General features: G+C 45.3%; 1 protein-coding gene across 1 annotated transcript in view; it reads left to right on the top strand.

Annotated features, from left to right (window-relative positions):
* The first annotated feature begins 62 nt into the window (after positions 1-62).
* Positions 63-18,545, top strand: part of LOC143767810 (uncharacterized) — a 75,550-nt gene continuing 57,067 nt past the window's right edge. The window contains exons 1-6 of the mRNA XM_077256331.1: positions 63-69; positions 351-1,202; positions 2,473-3,333; positions 4,606-6,222; positions 7,494-7,877; positions 16,802-17,626. Coding sequence (XP_077112446.1) covers positions 63-69; positions 351-1,202; positions 2,473-3,333; positions 4,606-6,222; positions 7,494-7,877; positions 16,802-17,626 — 4,546 coding nt within the window. The remainder of the gene's footprint in view (positions 70-350; positions 1,203-2,472; positions 3,334-4,605; positions 6,223-7,493; positions 7,878-16,801; positions 17,627-18,545) is intronic.

The following is an 18,545-nucleotide window of genomic DNA, read 5'->3' as shown; positions in this document are numbered from 1 at the left end:
TCTGTTAACCATTTAGATGCTGTAGTCACAATTGACAGCAGCATCTAAGGGGTTAAAAAGCCATGGTTGGTGCCAACACTAATGAAGACTGATACAGCAAGGTGTCAGCTATAGTGTACAGTCAACAGCTGATGTATTTTCGCCCGGCAAGGGATGCCATTCTCTGATATGTGAGGTCAGTAAAAAGACGTATTGGTGGTCACTAAGGGGTTTTAAGGAAGAACTGAGTGAGTAATCAAAAAACAAAAATATATTTTACATAAAAAACAATTAACTTGAAGTAATGACTGTAAGATAAAATAGATGGACATTGAAACATTTCCCATTTTTCTTGTTTTAACCCTTACAAGGTGAATTACCAGGAGTACCAGGAATACCAGGGATACCAGGAATACCAGGATGGCCAGGAATACCAGGGATACCAGGAATACCAGGGATACCAGGAATACCAGGAAGGCCAGGAATACCAGGGATACCAGGAATACCAGGGATACCAGGAATACCAGGGATCCCAGGAATACCAGGAATACCAGGGATACCAGGAATACCAGGAATACCAGAGATACCTGGAATACCAGGAAGGCCAGGAATACCAGGGATACCAGGAATACCAGAGGTACCAGGAATACCAGGAATACCAGAGATACCTGGAATACCAGGGATACCAGGAATACCAGAGATACCAGGAATACCAGGAATACCAGAGATACCAGGAATACCAGAGATACCTGGAATACCAGGAAAACCAGGGATACCAGGAATACCAGGGATACCAGGAATACCAGGGATACCAGGAATACCAGGAATACCAGGGATACCAGGAATACCAGGAATACCAGGGATACCAGGAATACCAGAGGTACCAGGAATACCAGGAATACCAGAGATACCTGGAATACCAGGGATACCAGGAATACCAGAGGTACCAGGAATACCAGGGATACCAGGGATACCAGGAATACCAGGAATACCAGAGATACCAGGAATACCAGAGATACCTGGAATACCAGGAAAACCAGGGATACCAGGGATACCAGGAATACCAGGAATACCAGGAATACCAGGAATACCAGGGATACCAGGAATACCAGGAATACCAGGGATACCAGGAATACCAGGGATACCAGGAATACCAGAGATACCAGGAATACCAGAGATACCAGGAATACCAGAGACACCAGGGCCAATTAAGGAAGAACTGAGTGAGTGTTCTGTGAGCAAAAATATCTATTACATTTTAAAGACAAAACATTTACTTAAAGTAATGACTATAAATTAAAATGGAGGGATATTGATAAAATTGCTAATGTTCTTGTATTTATCCATATAGATAAATTACTAGGAATATCTGAAGTATCGGGGATAGCTAAGTCAATTAACCCCTTAGTGACTGGACCACATTTTTCAAATCTGACCACTATCACTTTATGTGGAAATTACTGCAACGCTTCAACAGATCTAATTGATTATGAGATAGTTTTTTTGTGACATATTGTAGTTTATGTTAATAGTAAATTTACATTGATATCTTCTGTGTTTATTTATAAAAATATTAGAAATTTGTCAAAAAATTCCCAAGTGAACAATTTTCAAATTTTAAATGATTATTCCTTTAATCCAGACAGTCATACCACATAAAATAGTCATTAAATAACATTACCCTCATGTCTGCTTTACATCAGCACCATTTTAAAAATATCCTTTTGTTATGTTTAGATTTTAGGAGGTTTAAAACTGTAGCGGTAATTTTTCATTTTTTCAAGGAAATTTACAAAACTTACTTTCTTCAGGATCTATTAATTCTGATGTGACTTTGGTGGACCTCTATGTCGTAAAATCCCCAAATGTGAGACCATTTTAAAAACAGCACCCTTCAATGCATTCAAAACTGCTGTCAAGTAGTTTATTAACCATTCTCCTGCTTTCTAGTAATTAATACAAAATGGCATGATAGGAAGGAAAAATGTTAATGTTATCACTTAAATGTTTTGAAATTCTGAACAGGTCACCACAGCCGGCAGTCTCTAAGGCCATTATTTGTCCGGGAATTGGCATGGCAAACATTAGGAGCACACAATCATTATCTCAGGGTGTCAAAGGGTGAAAGAGGGAGCCTCCACACTCTGTTAACCATTTAGATGCTGTAGTCACAATTGACAGCAGCATCTAAGGGGTTAAAAAGCCATGGTTGGTGCCAACACTAATGAAGACTGATACAGCAAGGTGTCAGCTATAGTGTACAGTCAACAGCTGATGTATTTTCGCCCGGCAGGGGATGCCATTCTCTGATATGTGAGGTCAGTAAAAAGACGTATTGGTGGTCACTAAGGGGTTTTAAGGAAGAACTGAGTGAGTAATCAAAAAACAAAAATATATTTTACATAAAAAACAATTAACTTGAAGTAATGACTGTAAGATAAAATAGATGGACATTGAAACATTTCCCATTTTTCTTGTTTTAACCCTTACAAGGTGAATTACCAGGAATACCAGGAATACCAGGGATACCAGGAATACCAGGATGGCCAGGAATACCAGGGATACCAGGAATACCAGGGATACCAGGAATACCAGGAAGGCCAGGAATACCAGGGATACCAGGAATACCAGGGATACCAGGAATACCAGGAATACCAGGGATCCCAGGAATACCAGGAATACCAGGGATACCAGGAATACCAGGAATACCAGAGATACCTGGAATACCAGGAAGGCCAGGAATACCAGGGATACCAGGAATACCAGAGGTACCAGGAATACCAGGAATTCCAGAGATACCTGGAATACCAGGGATACCAGGAATACCAGGGATACCAGGAATACCAGGAATACCAGAGATACCAGGAATACCAGAGATACCAGGAAAACCAGGGATACCAGGAATACCAGGAATACCAGGGATACCAGGAATACCAGGAATACCAGGGATACCAGGAATACCAGGAATACCAGGGATACCAGGAATACCAGAGGTACCAGGAATACCAGGAATACCAGAGATACCTGGAATACCAGGGATACCAGGAATACCAGAGGTACCAGGAATACCAGGGATACCAGGGATACCAGGAATACCAGGAATACCAGAGATACCAGGAATACCAGAGATACCTGGAATACCAGGAAAACCAGGGATACCAGGGATACCAGGAATACCAGGAATACCAGGAATACCAGGGATACCAGGAATACCAGGAATACCAGGGATACCAGGGATACCAGGAATACCAGGGATACCAGGAATACCAGGGATACCAGGAATACCAGAGATACCAGGAATACCAGAGATACCAGGAATACCAGAGACACCAGGGCCAATTAAGGAAGAACTGAGTGAGTGTTCTGTGAGCAAAAATATCTATTACATTTTAAAGACAAAACATTTACTTAAAGTAATGACTATAAATTAAAATGGAGGGATATTGATAAAATTGCTAATGTTCTTGTATTTATCCATATAGATAAATTACTAGGAATATCTGAAGTATCGGGGATAGCTAAGTCAATTAACCCCTTAGTGACTGGACCACATTTTTCAAATCTGACCACTGTCACTTTATGTGGAAATTACTGCAACGCTTCAACAGATCTAATTGATTATGAGACAGTTTTTTTGTGACATATTGTAGTTTATGTTAATAGTAAATTTACATTGATATCTTCTGTGTTTATTTATAAAAATATTAGAAATTTGTCAAAAAATTCCCAAGTGAACAATTTTCAAATTTTAAATGATTATTCCTTTAATCCAGACAGTCATACCACATAAAATAGTCATTAAATAACATTACCCTCATGTCTGCTTTACATCAGCACCATTTTAAAAATATCCTTTTGTTATGTTTAGATTTTAGGAGGTTTAAAACTGTAGCGGTAATTTTTCATTTTTTCAAGGAAATTTACAAAACTTACTTTCTTCAGGACTTATTAAGTTCTGATGTGACTTTGGTGGACCTCTATGTCGTAAAATCCCCAAATGTGAGACCATTTTAAAAACAGCACCCTTCAATGCATTCAAAACTGCTGTCAAGTAGTTTATTAACCATTCTCCTGCTTTCTAGTAATTAATACAAAATGGCATGATAGGAAGGAAAAATGTTAATGTTATCACTTAAATGTTTTGAAATTCTGAACAGGTCACCACAGCCGGCAGTCTCTAAGGCCATTATTTGTCCGGGAATTGGAATGGCAAACATTAGGAGCACACAATCATTATCTCAGGGTGTCAAAGGGTGAAAGAGGGAGCCTCCACACTCTGTTAACCATTTAGATGCTGTAGTCACAATTGACAGCAGCATCTAAGGAGTTAAAAAGGCATGGTTGGTGCCAACACTAATGAAGACTGATACAGCAAGGTGTCAGCTATAGTGTACAGTCAACAGCTGATGTATTTTCGCCCGGCAGGGGATGCCATTCTCTGATATGTGAGGTCAGTAAAAAGACATATTGGTGGTCACTAAGGGGTTTTAAGGAAGAACTGAGTGAGTAATCAAAAAAGAAAAATATATTTTACATAAAAAACAATTAACTTGAAGTAATGACTGTAAGATAAAATAGATGGACATTGAAACATTTGCCATTTTTTTTTGTTTTAACCCTTACAAGGTGAATTACCAGGAATACCAGGAATACCAGGAATCCCAGGGATACCAGGAATACCAGGAATACCAGGGATACCAGGAATACCAGGAAGGCCAGGAATACCAGGGATACCAGGAATACCAGGGATACCAGGAATACCAGGAAGGCCAGGAATACCAGGGATACCAGGAATACCAGGAATACCAGGGATCCCAGGAATACCAGGAATACCAGGGATACCAGAGGTACCAGGAATACCAGGAAGGCCAGGAATACCAGGGATACCAGGAATACCAGAGGTACCAGGAATACCAGGAATACCAGAGATACCTGGAATACCAGGAATACCAGAGATACCAGGAATACCAGGAATACCAGGGATACCAGAAGTACCAGGAATACCAGGGATACCAGGAATACCAGAGATACCTGGAATACCAGGGATACCAGGAATACCAGAGGTACCAGGAATACCAGGGATACCAGGAATACCAGAGATACCTGGAATACCAGGAAGACCAGGGATACCAGGGATACCAGGGATACCAGGAATACCAGAGGTACCAGGAATACCAGGGATACCAGAGGTACCAGGAATACCAGGGATACCAGGAATACCAGGAATACCAGAGATACCAGGAATACCAGAGATACCTGGAATACCAGGAAAACCAGGGATACCAGGAATACCAGGAATACCAGGGATACCAGGGATACCAGGAATACCAGGAATACCAGGGATACCAGGAATACCAGGAATACCAGGAATACCAGGGATACCAGGAATACCAGGAAGGCCAGGAATACCAGGGATACCAGGAATACCAGGAATACCAGGGATCCCTGGAATACCAGGAATACCAGGGATACCAGGGATACCAGGAATACCAGGAAGGCCAGGAATACCAGGGATACCAGGAATACCAGGAATACCAGGGATCCCAGGAATACCAGGAATACCAGGGATACCAGAGGTACCAGGAATACCAGGAAGGCCAGGAATACCAGGGATACCAGGAATACCAGAGGTACCAGGAATACCAGGAATACCAGAGATACCTGGAATACCAGGAATACCAGAGATACCAGGAATACCAGGAATACCAGGGATACCAGAAGTACCAGGAATACCAGGGATACCAGGAATACCAGAGATACCTGGAATACCAGAGATACCAGGAATACCAGAGGTACCAGGAATACCAGGGATACCAGGAATACCAGAGATACCTGGAATACCAGGAAGACCAGGGATACCAGGGATACCAGGAATACCAGAGGTACCAGGAATACCAGGGATACCAGGAATACCAGGAATACCAGGGACACCAGAGGTACCAGGAATACCAGGGATACCAGGAATACCAGGAATACCAGAGATACCAGGAATACCAGAGATACCTGGAATACCAGGAAAACCAGGGATACCAGGAATACCAGGAATACCAGGGATACCAGGGATACCAGGAATACCAGGGATACCAGGGGTACCAGGAATACCAGGAATACCAGGGATACCAGGAATACCAGGAATACCAGGGATACCAGGAATACCAGGGATACCAGGAATACCAGAGATACCGGGAATACCAGAGATACCAGGAATACCAGAGACACCAGGGCCAATTAAGGAAGAACTGAGTGAGTGTTGTGTGAGCAAAAATATCTATTACATTTTAAGGACAAAACATTCACTTAAAGTAATGACTATAAATTAAATTGGAGGGATATTGATAAAATTGCTAATGTTCTTGTATTTATCCATATAGATAAATTACTAGGAATATCTGAAGTACCGGGGATAGCTAAGTCAATTAACCCCTTAGTGACTGGACTACATTTTTCAAATCTGACCACTGTCACTTTATGTGGAAATTACTGCAACGCTTCAACAGACCTAATTGATTATGAGACAGTTTTTTTGTGACATATTGTAGTTTATGTTAATAGTAAATTTTCATTGATATCTTCTGTGTTTATTTATAAAAATATTAGAAATTTGTCAAAAAATTCCCAAGTGAACAATTTTCAAATTTTAAATGATTATTCCTTTAATCCAGACAGTCATACCACATAAAATAGTCATTAAATAACATTACCCTCATGTCTGCTTTACATCAGCACCATTTTAAAAATATCCTTTTGTTATGTTTAGATTTTAGGAGGTTTAAAACTGTAGCGGTAATTTTTCATTTTTTCAAGGAAATTTACAAAACTTACTTTCTTCAGGACCTATTAAGTTCTGATGTGACTTTGGTGGACCTCTATGTCGTAAAATCCCCAAATGTGAGACCATTTTAAAAACAGCACCCTTCAATGCATTCAAAACTGCTGTCAAGTAGTTTATTAACCATTCTCCTGCTTTTTAGGAATTAATACAAAATGGCATGATAGGAAGGAAAAATGTTAATGTTATCACTTAAATGTTTTGAAATTTTGAACAGGTCACTACAGCCGGCAGTCTCTAAGGCCATTATTTGTCCGTGAATTGGCATGGCAAACATTAGGAGCACACAATCATTATCTCAGGGTGTCAAAGGGTGAAAGAGGGAGCCCCTATACTCTGTTAACCATTTAGATGCTGTAGTCACAATTGACAGCAGCATCTAAGGGGTTAAAAAGCCATGGTTGGTGCCAACACTAATGAAGACTGATACAGCAAGGTGTCAGCTATAGTGTACAGTCAACAGCTGATGTATTTTCGTCCGGCAGGGGATGCCATTCTCTGATATGTGAGGTCAGTAAAAAGACGTATTGGTGGTCACTAAGGGGTTTTAAGGAAGAACTGAGTGAGTAATCAAAAAACAAAAATATATTTTACACAAAAAACAATTAACTTGAAGTAATGACTGTAAGATAAAATAGATGGACATTGAAACATTTCCCATTTTTCTTGTTTTAACCCTTACAAGGTGAATTACCAGGAATACCAGGAATCCCAGGGATACCAGGAATACCAGGAATACCAGGAATGCCAGGAATACCAGGAAGGCCAGGAATACCAGGGATACCAGGAATACCAGGGATACCAGGAATACCAGGAAGGCCAGGAATACCAGGGATACCAGGAATACCAGGGATCCCAGGAATACCAGGAATACCAGAGGTACCAGGAATACCAGGAATACCAGGGATACCAGGAATACCAGAGGTACCAGGAATACCAGGAATACCAGGGATACCAGGAATACCAGGGATACCAGGAATACCAGGGATACCAGGAATACCAGAGATACCGGGAATACCAGAGATACCAGGAATACCAGAGACACCAGGGCCAATTAAGGAAGAACTGAGTGAGTGTTCTGTGAGCAAAAATATCTATTATATTTTAAATACAAAACATTTACTTAAAGTAATGACTATAAATTAAAATGGAGGGATATTGATAAAATTGCTAATGTTCTTGTATTAATCCATATAGATAAATTATTAGGAATATCTGATGCACCGGGGATAGCTAAGTCAATTAACCCCTTAGTGACTGGACCTCATTTTTCAAATCTGACCACTATCACTTTATGTGGAAATAACTGCAACGCTTCAGCAGATCTAATTGATTATGAGACTGTTTTTTCGTGACATATTGTAGTTTATGTTAATAGTAAATTTATATTGATATTTTCTGTATTTATTTATAAAAATATTAGAAATTTGTCAAAAAATTCCCAAGTTAACAATTTTTTAATTTTAAATGATTATTCTTTTAATCCAGACAGTCACACCACATAAAATAGTTATTATATAACATTACCCTCATGTCTGCTTTACATCAGCACCATTTTAAAAATATCCTTTTGTTATGTTTAGATTTTAGGAGGTTTAAAACTGTAGCAGTAATTTTTCATTTTTTCAAGGAAATTTACAAAACTTACTTTCTTCAGGACCTATTAAGTTCTGATGTGACTTTGGTGGACCTATATGTCTAAAATCCCCAAATGTGAGACCATTTTAAAAACAGCACCCTTCAATGCATTCAAAACTGCTGTCAGGTAGTTTATTAACCATTTGGCTGCTTTTCAGGAATTAATACAAAATGGCATGATAGGAAGGAAAAATGTTAATTTTATCATCTAAATGTTGCAAAGTTCTGAACAGATCACTATAGCCCGCAGTCTCTAAGGCGTTATTTGCCTGGGAATTGGCATGGCAAACATCAGAACCACACAATCATTATCTCAGGGTGTCAAAGTGTTAAAGAGGGAGCCCCTATACTCTGCTAACCTCTTAGATGCTGTAGTCACTATTGACAACAGCATCTAAGGGGTTTTCACCCGGCCGGGGATGCCATTGTCTGATATGTGAGGTCAGTAAAAAGAAGTATTGGTGGTCACTAAGGGGTTTAAGGAAGAGCTGAGTGAGTAATCAAAAAACAAAAATATATTTTACATAAAAAAAACAATTAACTTAAAGTAGTGACTGTAAGATAAAATAGATGGACATTGAAACATTTGCCATTTTTCACTCTGTAGAATAAGGCAGCACCCACCACAAACAGACTCTGTAGTATAAGGCGGCAGCGTTCCCCACACAGGCACACTCTGTAGTATAAGTCAGCACCCCCACACAGGCAGACTCTGTATTATAAGGCAGCACCCCCACAGGCAGCCTCTGTAGAATAAAGCAGCACCCCCAGCACAGGCAGACTATGTAGTATAAGGCATCACCCCCCCACAGGCAGACTCTGTAGTATAATGCAGCACCTCCCTACAGGCAAATTGTAGTATTAGGCAGCACCCCCCAGAGGCAGACTCTGTAGTATAAAGCAGCACCCCCCCACAGGTAGACTCTATAGTATAAGGCATCACACCCCACTGACAGACACTGAAGTATAAAGCAGCACCCCCCTAAAGGTAGACTGTAGTATAAGGTAGCACCCCCGCAGACGCAGACTCTGTAGTATAATGTGGCAGCACTCCCCCACAGGCAGAATCTGTAGTATAAGACAGCAGATCCCCACAGGCATATTGTGGTATTAGGCAGCACCCCCCACAGGCAAATTGTAGTATTAGGCAGCACCCCCACAGGCAGACTCTGTAGTATAATGCAGCACCCCCCACAGGTAGACTCTGTAGTATAAGGCAGCACCCCCCACAGGCAGACATTGTAGTATAAGGCGGCAGAATCCCACCACAGGTAGACTCTGTAGTATAAGGCAGCACCCCCCACAGGCAAACTTTGTAGTATAAGGCAGCACACCCCCTACACAGGCAGACTGTGCAGTTTAAGGCAGCACCCCCATAGACACACTCTGTAATATAAAGCAACTTCTCCCAGAGGTAGACTCTGTAGTATAAGGCAGCACCCCCCACAGACAGACTCTGTAGTATAAATCAGCACCCCCCCAACAGATAGACTCTGTAGTATAAGGCAGCACCCCCACACAGGCAGACTCGGTGTTATAAGATGGCAGTACTCCCCCACAGGCAGACTCTTTAGTATAGGGCAGCAGCTCCCCACTGGCAAATTGTAGTATTAGGCAGCACCCCCCACAGGCAAATTGTAGTATAAGGCAGCACCCCCCAGAGGCAGACTCTGTAGTATAAGGCTGCAGCACCCTGCCACAGGTAGACTCTGTAGTATAAGGCAGCAACCCCCCACAGGCAGACTGTAGTATAAGGCAGCACCTCCCACAGGCAAACTTTGTAGTATAAGGCAGCACACCCCCTACACAGGCAGACTGTGCAGTTTAAGGCAGCACCCCCATAGACACACTCTGTAATATAAAGCAACTTCTCCCACAGGTAGACTCTGTAGTATAAGGCAGCACCCCCCACAGACAGACTCTGTAGTATAAATCAGCACCCCCCAACAGGTAGACTCTGTAGTATAAGGCAGCACCCCCACACAGGCAGACTCGGTGTTATAAGATGGCAGCACTCCCCCACAGGCAGACTCTTTAGTATAGGGCAGCAGCTCCCCACTGGCAAATTGTAGTATTAGGCAGCACCCCCCAGAGGCAAATTGTAGTATAAGGCAGCACTCCCCAGAGGCAGACTCTGTAGTATAAGGCGGCAGCACCCTGCCACAGGTAGACTCTGTAGTATAAGGCAGCAACCCCCCACAGGCAGACTCTGTAGTATAAGGCAGCACCCCCCACAGGCAAACTCTGTAGTATAAGGCAGCACATCCCCTACACAGGCAGACTGTGTAGTTTAAGGCAGCACCCCTCCAAAGGCACACTCTGTAGTATAAGGAAGCACCCCCACACAGGCAGACTGTGTAGTTTAAGGCAACACCCCCACACAGGCAGACCCTGTAGTATAAGACAGCACCCCATAGGCAGACTCTGTAGTATAAGGCAGCACCCATAGGCAGAACCTGTAGTATAAAGCACCACCCCATAGGCAGACCCTGTAGTATTAGGCAGACCCTAACACAGGCAGACTCTGTAGTATAAGGCAGCACCCCCCAGAGGCAGACTCTGTAGTGTAAGGCAGCCCCCCACAGGCACACGCTGTAGTATAAGGCAGCACACCCCACACAGGCAGACTGTGTAGTATAAGGCAGCACCCCCAAACAGGCAGACACTGTAGTATAAGACAGCACCCCCCACAGGCAGACTCTGTAGTATAAGGCAGCACCCCCCCACAGACAGACTCTGTAGTATAAGGTAGCACCCCCACAGGCAAACTCTGTAGTATAAGACAGCACCCCCCACATGTAGACTCTGTAGAATAAGGCAGCACCCCCCACAGCAGACTCTGTAGTATGAGGCGGCAACACTCCCGCCACATGTAGACTCTGTAGTATAAGGCAGCACCCACCACAGGCAGACTGTGTAGTTTAAGGCAGCCCCCCCCAAAGGCACACTCTGCAGTTTAAAGTAGCTCCCCCCCACAGGTAGACTCTGTAGTATTAGGCAGCACCCCCCACAGGCAGACTCTGTAGTATAAGGCAGCAGCACCCCCCACAGGCAGACTCTGTAGTATAAGGTGGCAGCACCCCCCACAGGCAGACTCTGTAGTATAAGGCAGCACCCCCCACAGGCAGACTCTGTAGTATAAGGTGGCAGCACCCCCACAGGCAGACTCTGTAGTATAAGGCAGCACCCCCCACAGGCAGACTCTAGTATAAGGCGGCAGCACCCCCCACAGGCAGACTCTGTAGTATAAGGCAGCACCCCCACAGGCAAACTCTGTAGTATAAGGCATCACACTCCCTACACTGCCAGACTGTGTAGTTCAATTCAATTCAAATCAATTCAATTCAAAGAAGCTTCATTGGCAGGACTAAATAAACATCATTTTTGCCAAAGCACAAGTACAGTAGGGAATACGGAGTAGGGACTGTGGGGATAATGGGTAGGGACTGCAGGGACGATGGATGGGGACTGTGGGAACGATGGATGGGGTGCAGGGTGGGGGTAAAGAAGTCCATGGCATATCATGGCTGTCTTTCTCGCAGTCTATGGCACGCGCTTACATACTGCACTGCTATCTCCACCGTGCTCTATTCTTCCCACAGCAGGATATATGTTTTCTCTTCCTCCTTAGTTGTGCTGAAATCCGGGAAGAGATCAGAGTTTAATCGTAGCTTAAGGCAGTACCCCCCTAAAGGCAGACTCTGTAGAATAAGGCGGCAGCACCCACACACAGGCAGACTCTGTAGTATCAGGCAGCACCCCCCAACAGACAAACTCTGCAGTATAAGGCAGCACCCCCACAGGCAAACTCTGTAGTATAAGGCAGCACACACCCCACAGGTAGACTCTGTAGAATAAGGCAACACCCCCCCACAGCAGACTCTGTAGTATGTGGCGGCAGCACTGCCCCCACAGGCAGACTCTGTAGTATAAGGCAGCACCTCACAGGCAGACTGTAGTACAAGGTAGCACCTCCTCACAGGGAAACTCTGTAGTGTTAGGCAGCACCCCCCACAGGCAGACACTGTAGTATAAAGCAGCACTCCCACAAGTAGTTGTACAAGGCAGCACCCCTCAACAGGCAGACTCTGTAGTATAAGGCGGCAGCACCCCACCACAGGCAGACTCTATAGAATAAGGCAGCACCCTCCCACAGGCAAACTCTGTAGTAAAAGGCAGCACACCCCCTAAAGGCAGCCTCTGTAGAATAAAGCAGCACCCCCTGCACAGGCAAACTCTGTAGTATAAGGCAGCACCCCATACAAGCACACTCTGTAGTATAAGGCAGCACCTCCCCACAGGCAAACTCCGTAGTATTAGGCGGCATCCCCCACAGGCAGACTCTGTAGTATAAGGCAGCACCTCCCCACAGGCAAACTCCGTAGTATTAGGCGGCATCCCCCACAGGCAGACTCTGTAGTATAAGGCAGCACCCCCCCACAGGCACACTCTGTAGTATAAGGCAGCACACCCCACACACAGGCAGACTGTGCATTTTAAGGCATCACCCCACCACAGGCAGACTCTGTAGTATAAGGCAGAACTCCCCACACAGGCAGACTCTGTAGTAAAAGGCAGAATCCCCACAGGCAGACTCTGTAGTATAAGTCAGCACCCCCAACACGCAAACTTTGTGGTATATGGAAGCACACCCCCCACATGCAGCTTCTGTTGAATAAAGCAGCAACCCCTGCACAGGCAGACTCTGTAGCATAAGGCAGCATGCCCCACAGGCAGACTCCATAGTATAGGACAGCACCCCCACAGAGGCAGACTCTGTAGTATAAAGCAGCACCCCCCTCACACAGGCAGACTCTGTAGCATAGGGCAGCACCCCTGTCTGGCAGCCTCTGTAGAATAAATCAGCAACTCCCACACAGGCAGACTCTGTAGTATAAGTCAGCACCCCCCCCACAGGCAGACTCTGTAGTAAAAGGCAGCACCTCCCCACAGGCAAACTCTGTAGTAGTAGGCAGCGTCCCCCACAGGGAGACTCTGTAATATACAGCAGCATCCCTCTACACGTAGACTCTGTAGTATAAGGCATATAAGGCAGCACCCCACCACAGTCAGACTCTGTAGTGTAAGGTGGCAGCACTCGCCCACAGGCAGACACTGAAGTATAAGGCAGCACAGCCCCTCACACAGGCAGACTCTGTAGTATAAGGCAGCACCCCGCCATAGGCAGCCTCTGTAGTGTAAGGCGGCAGCACTTGCCCACAGTCAGACACTGTAGTAAAAGGCAGTGCAGCCCCTCACACAGGCAGACTTTGTAGTATAAGGCAGCACCCCCTACAGTCAGACTCTGTAGTGTAAGGCGGCAGCACTTGTCCACAGGCAGACACTGTAGTATAAGGCAGCACCCCCCATAGGCACACTCTGTAGTATAAGGCAGCACCTCCAGGCAGACTCTGTAGTATATAGCAGCACCCCCAGCAGGCAGACTCTGTAGTATAAGGCAGCACCCCCAAAGGCAGACTCTGTAGTACAAGGCTGCACCCCACACAGGCAGACTCTGTAGTAAAAGGCAGAATCCCCACAGGCAGACTCTGTAGTATAAGTCAGCACCCCAACACGTAAACTTTGTGGTATATGGAAGCACCCCCCACATGCAGCCTCTGTAGAATAAAGCAGCAACCCCTGCACAGGCAGACACTGTAGTATAAGGCAGCACGCCCCACAGGCAGACTCTGTAGTATAGGACAGCACCCATACAGAGGCAGACTCTGTAGTATAAAGCAGCAGCCCCTCACACAGGCAGACTCTGTAGTTGAGGCAGCACCCCCACCAGCAGCCTCTGTAGAATAAATCAGCACCTCCCACAAAGGCAGGCTCTGTAGTATAAGTCAGCGCCCCCCCACAGGCAGACTCTGTAGTAAAAGGAAGCACCTCCCCATAGGCAAACTCTGTAGTAGTAGGCAGCATCCCCCACAGACAGACTCTGTAGTATAAAGCAGCACCCCTCTACACGTAGACTCTGTAGTATAAGGCAGCATCCCACCACAGTCAGACTCTGTAGTGTAAGGTGGCAGCACTCGCCCACAGGCAGACACTGTAGTATAAGGCAGCACAGCCCCTCACACAGGCAGACTCTGTAGTATAAGGCAGCGCCCCGCCATAGGCAGCCTCTGTAGTGTAAGGCAGCAGCACTTGCCCACAGGCAGACACTGTAGTAAAAGGCAGTGCAGCCCCTCACACAGGCAGACTTTGTAGTATAAGGCAGCACCCCCTACAGTCAGACTCTGTAGTGTAAGGCGGCAGCACTTGCCCACAGGCAGACACTGTAGTATAAGGCAGCACCCCCCATAGGCACACTCAGTAGTATAAGGTGACAGCACTCCCGCACAGTCAGACTCAGTAGTATAAGGCAGCACCCCCCACAGGCAGACTCTGTAATATAAGGCAGCACCCCAACACAGGCACACTCTGTAGTATAAGGCAACACCACCAGGCAGACTCTGTAGTATATAGCAGCACCCCCCACAGGCAGACTCTGTTGTATAAGGCAGCACCCCCAAAGGCAGACTCTGTAGTACAAGGCTGCACCCCACACAGGCAGACTCTGTAGCATAAGGCAGCACCCCCACAGGCAGACTCTGTAGTATAAGGTAGCACCCCCCCAGCCAGACTCTGCTGTATTTTAAGGCATCTCCCCCCACAGGCAGACTCTTTAGTATAAAGCAGCACCACAGACAGGCAGACTCTGTAGTATAAGGCGGCAGCACCCACCACAGGCAGACTCTGTAGTACAAGGCAGCAACCCCCACAGGCAGACTCTGTAGTATAAGGCAGCACCCCCAGACAGGCAGACTCTGTTGTCTAAGGCAGCACCCCCAACAGATAGACTGTAGTATAAGGCAGCACCCCTCACAGGCAGATACTGTAGTATAATGCAGCACCCCCACACAGGAAGACTCTGTAGTATAAGGTGTCAGCACCCCCAACAGGCAGACTCTGTAGTGTAAGGCTGCACATCCCCCAAACAGGCAGACTGTTTAGTATAAGGCAGAACCCCCACTAGCAGACTCTGTAGTATAAGGCAGCATCCCCCCACAAGCACACTCTGTAGTATAAGGCGGCAGCACTCCCACACAGGTAGACTCTGTAGTATAAGACAGCACCCCTTAAAGGCAGACTCTGTAGTATAAGGCAGCACCCCCCACACAGGCAGACTGAGCAGTATAAAGCAGCACCCCCCCACAGGCAGACTCTGTAGTATAAGGCAGCACCACCCCACAGGCAGACTCTGTAGAATGAAGCAGCACCCCCTCACAGGCAGACACTGTAGCATAAGGCAGCACCCCTGCAAAGGCAAACTCTGTAGTATAAGGCAGCACCCCACACAGGCAGTCTCTGTAGTATATGGCAGCACTTAGCCACAGGCATACTCTGTAGTGTAAGGCAGCATCCCCCACAGGCAGACTCTGCAGTATAAGGCAGCACCTCCAGACAGGCAGACTATGTAGTATAAGGCAGCAGCACCCCCACAGGCAGACTCTGTAGTATAAGGCAGCAGCCCCACACAGGCAGACTCTAGTATAAGGCAGCACCCACTTTAGAGGCAGACTCTGTAGTATAAGTCAGCACCCCCCCACAGGCAGACTCTGTAGTATAAGGCAGCACCCCCCACAGGCAGACTCTGTAGTGTAAGGCAGCACCCCCCCACAGGCACACTATGTAGTATAAGGCAGCACACCCCCAAAACAGGCAGACTGTTTAGTATAAGGCAGCACTTCCACAGGCATACTCTGTAGTATAAGGCAGCACCCTCTAAAGGCAGACTCTGTAGTATAAGGCAGCACCCCCCAACACAGGCACACTCTGTAGTATAAGGCAGCACCCCCACACAGTCAGACTCTGCAGCATAAGGCAGCACCCCCCACAGGCAGACTCTGTAGTATAAGGCAGCACCCCCAACAGGCAGACTCTGTAGAATAAAGCAGCACCCCCTCACAGGCAGACACTAGTATAATGCAGCACCCCTCCAAAGCTGTACTCTGTAGTGTAAGGCAGCACCCCACACAGGCAGACTCTTTTGTATAAGGCAGCACCCCCACAGGCAGACTCTGTAGTATGTGGCAGTACCCACCCACATGCAGACTCTGTAGTGTAAGGTATCACATCCAGACAGGCAGACATTGTAGTATATGGCGGCAGCACCCACCACAGGCAGACTCTGTAGTATAAGGCAGCACCGCCCAACACAGGCAGACTGTAGTATAAGGCAGCACTCCACTTTAAAGGCAGAATCTGTAGTATTTGACACAAAAAACAGTTAACTTGAAGTAATGACTATAAGTTGAAAAAGATGGACATTAAAACATTTGCCATTTATCTTCTTTTAATCCTTACAAGGTGAATTACCAGGAATACCAGAGGTACCAGGAATACCCGAGATACCAGGGATACCAGAGATACCAGGAATACCAGAGATACCAGGGATACCAGGAAGACCAGGAAGACCGGGAAGACCGGGAAGACCAGGAAGACCAGGAAGACCAGCGCTACCAGGAATACCAGAGGTACCTGGAATACCAGGGATACCAGGAATACCAGGGATACCAGGAATACCAGGAAGACCAGGAATACCAGGAAGACCAGGAATTCCAGGGATACCAGGAATACCAGGAATACCAGGGATACCAGGAATACCAGGAATACCAGGAAGACCAGGACTTCCAGGGATACCAGGAATACCAGGAAGACCAGGGATACCAGGGATACCAGGAATACCAGGCATACCAGGGATACCAGGAATACCAGGAATTCCAGGAATACCAGGGATACCAGGAAGACCAGGAAGACCAGGGATACCAGGAATACCAGGAAGACCAGGAATACCAGGAATTCCAGGAATACCAGGGATACCAGGAAGACCAGGAAGACCAGGAATACCAGGGATACCAGGGATACCAGGAAGACCAGGAATACCAGGAATACCAGGGATACCAGGAATACCAGGAAGACCAGGAATACCAGGGATACCAGGAATACCAGGAATACCAGGGATACCAGGGATACCAGGAATACCAGGAAGACCAGGAATACCAGGGATACCAGGAATACCAGGGATACCAGGAATACCAGGGATACCAGAGGTACCAGGAATACCAGGGAAACCAGGAATACCAGAGATACCAGAAATACCAGAGACACCAGGGCCAAGTAAGGAAGAACTGAGTGAGTGTTCTATTACATTTTAAAAACAAAACATTTACTTGAAGTCATGACTATAAATTAAATTGGAGGGATATTGATAAAATTGCTAATGTTCTTGTATTAATCCATATAGATAAATTACTTGGAATATCTGAAGTACTGGGGATATGCTAAGAGAATTAACCCCTTAGTGACTGGACTTCATTTTTCAAATCTGACCACTGTCTCTTTATGTGGAAATTACTGCAATGCTTCAACCGATCTAATTGATTATGAGATAGTTTTTCCATGACACATTGTAGTTTATGTTAATAGTAAATTTATATTGATATTTCCTGTGTTTATTTATAAAAATATCAGAAAGTTGTAAAAAAAAATCCCCAAACTAGCAATTTTCAAACTTTAAATGATTATTCCTTTAATCCAGACAATCACACCACAGTCATTAAATAACATTACCCTCATGTCTGCTTTACATCAGCACGAGGGCTGGTTTTAAGAGGTGGGTGGCCCGGGGCCCATCTTGGAGGGAGGCCCATTTTTCAAGGTGTTGCAATATGTAATGTAAAAACACAAAATGAAACGAACCCAAGTTTGTTTACAGAAATCATTTACGCAGAGTAATTCAGGTTAAATAATTCATTTTTTACAATCCAGGCACTTTCCTTGATTTTCGTGCTGCAAAATCACTAATAATGTCACTAAAGTCCAATTCCCGCAGTAGATCTGACTCGATGCTCATGATAGCCAAATTTACAAGTCGTTCCTGCTTCATGGATGTCCTTAATCGGTTTTCAACTAATTTGAGTTTTGAGAAGGAACGCTCACCACTGCAGTTTGTTACCATCAAAATTAGATATATCCTTAGAGCTATCTCAAGATTTGGGAAAGGGTCCTGCACGCCTTTTCCACGATAAGCTTGTACATGAAAAGTTCAGTG

The sequence above is a fragment of the Ranitomeya variabilis genome, chromosome 4 (assembly GCF_051348905.1).
Source record: "Ranitomeya variabilis isolate aRanVar5 chromosome 4, aRanVar5.hap1, whole genome shotgun sequence".
NCBI classification, from domain to species: Eukaryota; Metazoa; Chordata; class Amphibia; order Anura; family Dendrobatidae; genus Ranitomeya; species Ranitomeya variabilis.
This window is presented reverse-complemented; position numbering and strand designations above follow the sequence as displayed.